The 6,000-nt window shown below is 35.2% G+C and overlaps 1 protein-coding gene across 1 annotated transcript in view; it reads right to left on the reverse strand.

The window, feature by feature from the left end:
• The window catches only part of LOC129005756 (GILT-like protein 1), a 28,662-nt gene extending 23,348 nt beyond the window's left edge, over positions 1-5,314 (reverse strand). The window contains exon 1 of the mRNA XM_054434752.1: positions 5,181-5,314. Coding sequence (XP_054290727.1) covers positions 5,181-5,243 — 63 coding nt within the window. The 5' untranslated portion in view covers positions 5,244-5,314. The remainder of the gene's footprint in view (positions 1-5,180) is intronic.
• Positions 5,315-6,000: the final 686 nt, after the last annotated feature.

The following is a 6,000-nucleotide window of genomic DNA, read 5'->3' on the forward strand; positions in this document are numbered from 1 at the left end:
GAGGTCTCCTAATCCCTCAGGTGCCATGGCTGTTTGAACGCACTGTGGACAAAATCCATTGGTGGTTGGTGGGATTTGAACCCCGGACCTCAGAGACGAAGTTCCTTGCTTTACCAGATCAACTCCCCTGAAATTTTTTTATCACCCGTCAATAGTAACCCCTAATGGCGTTCTATTTGAATCAATCTCGATTCTTGAAAGCTGATTAGTTTGCAAACAACGTTGGTTAATTATTCATGTTCTCTCCAAAAGATCACATTTTTATAAGTTGATAACGCAAGGTAAAGAATTTGGCCTTCTTGCAAACTAAGTTGTAGTTCCTTAATGTCTAAATTCACATTTAAGTTCGGTTGGAAAGTTTAAGAAAATCAGTACACATCCTTCATATGATAAACTTGCTACGACAAAACAAAAATCATTGAAACCTTTAAGAACCTCAAAACACGATAAATTACTTATAAGTGCGTAATAGATAAGTAATTAAATGCAATATTTCTAGAGTCTCTGCAAAAAACCCCCTCTGTTGATGGAATTCAGTGAGTAATTAACATGATTGTGTGAAACATAAAACAAAACAACAATACAAGTTGACAGAGAGACTTCAGTACTTCCTGTACAGAGAACAACAATGAGCTATTGGTGTACAACTGGTTGAAAATACTGTGGTTTTATACTGATAGAAAACCTAAACAAAAATCAAATAATTTACGAGGTGTTACAATTCAGTTGAGTTATTCTACACAAATACAATTTAAATTACTCTAAAAAACTGACCTTATGGTATAATCAAAGTGGTATAAACTGATTACAAAGGAATAATTATGACAATTTCATCCATAGTTCTTTATCATTCGTACTGTGTATAGTTAAAATTTACAATTAAGCTATTTCAGTCACATAGTAATAGTTTTCTGATTTCACCACGCTGGACCCTGTGACTCATGTTAGCTCGGTATAACTGTGTTAAACGTGTTAAATGTGCTAAACCTTTCTTGAGTCACGAATTAGTGACGTGCCTTAATTAACACTTCCTCGGTTTTATCGACAAACAACAATATAATATCAAGGGAGTCGTTCCCTTAAAACAAACGAAAAACAGCGTATGAACACACTAAACAAAATAATCGAAGAGGTATTGGAATTCGAAGCTTTGTCCCTATACTATGTATGTTGGCTATACTAATTTAATCCCTGACCAAAAACTATGAATCGGCCATAAAAGTCCAATTTTTGTATTAAGAATTTGAGTCTTTTGCTATCGAAGCAATGTTAGGCGTCTCAAGCATAAGTTACCCCCAAAAGGGTTACAGTATCATTAAATAAATGACGTTTTGGGAGAAGAAAAAGTATGATCCTTAAATTCATTTTTACTATCTATAGTCTGTATGATCGTACCTGTCTCATGAACTTCCTAGGACATGAGATAGGTTCAATCGTACAGACTATAGGATCCGGAACAATTAAACGTGAATACAGTACTCTAAAACCAAGTAGTCCCCTACATTGTTAACCTGACAACCACACCCGTTAAATTCCACACATTCCATGACGCCCGTCGCCTATTCAGTCTGTAAGACTATTGTCATTGTCACTAACTGTGAGTACGAAGTACAAAAGAAGTCCATCAGTTTAGTGCCTAATCGACCAATCTATCTTGAAAGCTTGGCTGGAATACTTAGTGAAATTTCTCTGCACTTGCAGAGACGTGGATTCTTCGAATGAGCCTACTCACTTGAAGGAATTTTTAAATCTCCAAAATAGAATTTAATATTTCATCTACAGTAAACTATAGTAAACTTTATAGCACGGCTTCAAACGGGAGGAGTTCACCAAAGCAAATTTGAGAGCGAGACCTTCACTTGTTATGTTTTCTATAAAGATAAATCAACATGGTTTGAACTGTGAAACACCTCACGTTGAAATACATAAATTGAACAGTTGGCGATCGCCGGGATTTGGTCCCTGGTCTCCAAGAAAAAAATCATAGGAAACTCCATTACTCATTACTGTGGTGTTTTTATGTTGCCAAACCATCTTACTACCGTTGCCTTATTTCTTTATTGTCAACGGCAAAAGCCAATTTTTACCGCTTCTTAGAAAGTGATGCAATATCAACAATAATAATTAATTTAGGTATCAAAAATAGTAAAAATACTACAAACCAAGTGAACGCTATTGCAATTGAACGATTAAATTTCCCTAATCCTTATGGAAAATAACAAGAAGATAGATGCGCTGGGAAGAAAACACACCACTTATGTAAGAGGTTTTGGGGGTAGCGAGAGTGGTCTAGTGGTAGAGCGCGGGACTTCGATCCCCGAGGTCTCGGGCTCAAAACCCGCCAATCACTAATGTATGTTATCTAAGTGATTATGCCATGATCCACTAGGCTACACCTAGTCTGAAGTAATGTAAAACCATTCTGGGGTAGCATAGCGTCCTAGTATTATACCGTGGGACATAACGAATGAATAATTACAGCAAAACATAAGATTTTTGACGAAACGAACGCTGAAACGCAATTAGGTAGTTAGATAAGAAAAACAACTATATTTTGAAAATTCTAGTCGTCAAACTCATCGAAATTGAAACATTGTCCACTTTTTAATACATTTCAGTATATCTGTTCCACTAATTACAACACAACAAGATCCATGAACAATCAACAGTAATCTAGGTCTATAGTACTCAAATCAACGCCCAGTGTCGGCTTCTGCATGTTGAGTTTCGTCATGCAAAGTGGAGCGCAAACGATACCTATTCTCATACTCAGCACTATTCAAAGGGCAAACAAACAAATCCATGGAACTTGGCTAGTCGGCAAAACCAGTTTCTCCTTAACTTAACCGGTTTGCGTCACTGAGACAAGTTTTGTTTTGACAAATCATTTCACAGGTTTTGCACGATTGCAAATTAGTCACGTATTTGTTTGACAGTAAACTAAATTTCTTGTTTTCTCCGATTTTATGCTTTGGCGATTGAAAGAAAGATAGCCATATGTTTGTTGGTAGTAAACTAAAAGATAAGCTATATATTATTTCAATTTTTGAATACGTTATGTGTAAGAGCAGTGGTTGAAAGAGATCCATGTAAATATACGTTGTATTTACCACATTTCAATTAATACGTTATTATTGGAATGACTGTATTTAGTTAGTTGTGAAGTTCAATGACAGTAAACCAACAATTAGTCTAAGTTTTGATTTCAATGTTTGTGATTGAAATACATTATATTTACTTACACCAGAAGATAAGTTATGGTATATTTTCAATGTGTAAATAATTTAAAGATATCCATTCATTTATTTACCAAGGAAACTGTTAACTAACTACTCTCACTTCCAACGATGTGTTTAGTTTTAATGATCAAATAAAAGATCAACTATACAGTACAAATAATGTACTTTATATTCTTCTACAACAATGCTAAACAGTGCAATGAATGCTTCACAAATCGTTATCACAAAATAGTCTTTCCACTGCAAAATGCAATCCAAGAACTTGTAACACATTAAGCCAAATGTTGATGTTATCGCCGGGTTTGGACAAACATTTCATAACCTACTTCCTCATCAATTGAACAGTTTATTATTTATGTACGCGCACTAAATTATTTTTGGGTTTAGCTCTATGTAATATTTTAGACAGAAAATTTAATTTTTTGGAGGACTAAAATGAGGAAAATCAATGTTTACCCCATAGATCCCTGTTCCCACAGTCCGACCATGCTGGTTCACGAACATGTTCGAATAAACATCGGTTTTACACGTTTATAAATGTTATCAAAATCGGCCGCAAGTGATCCTGCTAACGGACATACACACATACGAATTTTAAACAGATGGAACCTCTGAGGACATAAGAACGAAAAATTAAAGTCCCGGGACTAGATTTTAACTTTAGACCTACGGTAATAGCTTATTCCCCTTGGGAAATCCGCCAAAAATATATAAACCGTTTGATCGATGTGGATTTCCAGCGGATCCACCGAAGTAGTTTCCCCTTCAACAAGCAAACTGATATTTCATCCGCCGATTCTTCAGAGTTTCAGAAGGCTGAGCAGAGTGTGAACTTCGTGGCAAAGCCTGGAGAAAGTTGCACGACCGGTAGATAAACTCTGTAGGCTACGAGGTCCAACTTTCACACGGACTTGCAATGATCCTCAACCTCTGAGAAATCCTAAGGTAAACCTCGAGAAATCTTCAAGACTTCGAAGTACTTTGTATAAAGCCTACGTTAAATACCCTTTCGCAACCGGCTATAAATGATGCTGGAGGATTAAGTGTGGATTAGTTAAAGTTGCTAAGTACTGTATTCAGGATTGACTTGGTAGGGAAACGTGTTTTACTTTGTTTCAAGAGTGTTGACGAAAATATTTTTCAATTTTCAATTAAATATTGTATTGGTTTAAAAGTATTTCACATATAATATGAGGGTAATAATTTAAAAAATTCAGGATACAGTAACGGTGTATTTTGTGCTAAAGAATTAAAACATTTACAAATCAAATTATGTAAAACCCGCATATAACCAGTCTATTCTACAATTTGGTTTACAGGCTAACATCAAACGTTGATGAAATACGGAAATTTCAAACATTGAAACTTTATATTTAGAGATGTAGCCTAATAAATCATACCATTGACTATTGAGTCAAAGATCATACTAACAATTTATCTTATTATTCGTAAGAAATTAGACGCGCAAATCCGTATAACCGAGAACTAAGTACTACAATGCTCCCGATATTTCTAAAGGACAACGCCCACTTTACGCGTCGAATAAATACCAATGCATTGCAGTTTTATCGATACCGGTACTTTAAAATAAAATTCACGAAGCTTTAGATATAAAATTTTAAATGTACACTATCTCATAAATTTTGATCCGCTAAAAAGTTTCTTTAACCAAATCACTACATAAACCACTTGATAAAATTCAAAATCGCATCGAATAAAACGAACGCCTCCATCAAAAGTGAACCCCCCCCCCAACCCAAAACGGGTGTAAATCACCCCTTGCAACCCAAACCCACCGCTCTAAACAAAAGAGTTCCCTGTGACCTACCCTAATGCAAAATTTGGCGCGCTCAAAATAATTGTATTGAATTTCATTTTCACATTTATCTATTTATGCATAACAATTAATTTGATTATAATTGTTAAATATATATGTTTTACCTGTGCTGTAGCGATTGTAGCCCAGACTGCGAGAAGTACGATATAACTAACTACAGACGCCATGGTAGAAGTGGTAGATGGTAGTTTAGTTGTTGAACCCACGGAGTTTAAACGCTTACTGACCGGACCCGGCACAGACACTGAGGTACAGTCTGGTCACGACACAAGCGACGGTTTACACTCTCGTCCGACTCATATAGACCTCCACATGAATCACGGTGAGTCAGATGGTTACTTTATGATCTGTATAAAGTTATCTATGAAATTCGAATTTAAATAATTTTTATGACTCCTCGAACCATATTTACTTTTTGAGTAATCTCAGTTGGGCTTGAAAACTATTTGCAATCGACATCCTTATGACCTTTATATTTTGGGAAAATATGGATTGTAAAAAAATATGATTCAAGTAGTCATACAAATATTACGCTATAAAATGGAATAGAAAAACAGTGTTATGTTGTGTTTTGTTTGTAGGTACATATTGAATAAAACTTGTTAATAAAGAGAATATTGGGATTATTTAAAAATATTGATAAAATATCCTTTAATAAAATAATTCCAAATAATATTATCCAAGAAAGGGCACAAAATGATGTTAATAATGCTTATAGTATGGTCAATGCTGGTTTTAGATCATGGGTTCATACTATAAATTTTCCATAAGGGGGGCTGGGGCCCGGTCTGAGGATACAGAATGACCACCATCAGTAAAATAGCCGGCAAGGTTACCGGCGTAACGAAATTTAAAATTTCGGTACAGTACAGAATGGTTGATATGGCATATTTTCATATGTAAATGTTCTTATTGTTACTCTCT

The sequence above is a fragment of the Macrosteles quadrilineatus genome, unplaced genomic scaffold, assembly GCF_028750875.1.
Source record: "Macrosteles quadrilineatus isolate MER2022 unplaced genomic scaffold, UCM_ALF_1.0 Scaffold_32__1_contigs__length_1466915, whole genome shotgun sequence".
Lineage (NCBI taxonomy): Eukaryota > Metazoa > Arthropoda > Insecta > Hemiptera > Cicadellidae > Macrosteles > Macrosteles quadrilineatus.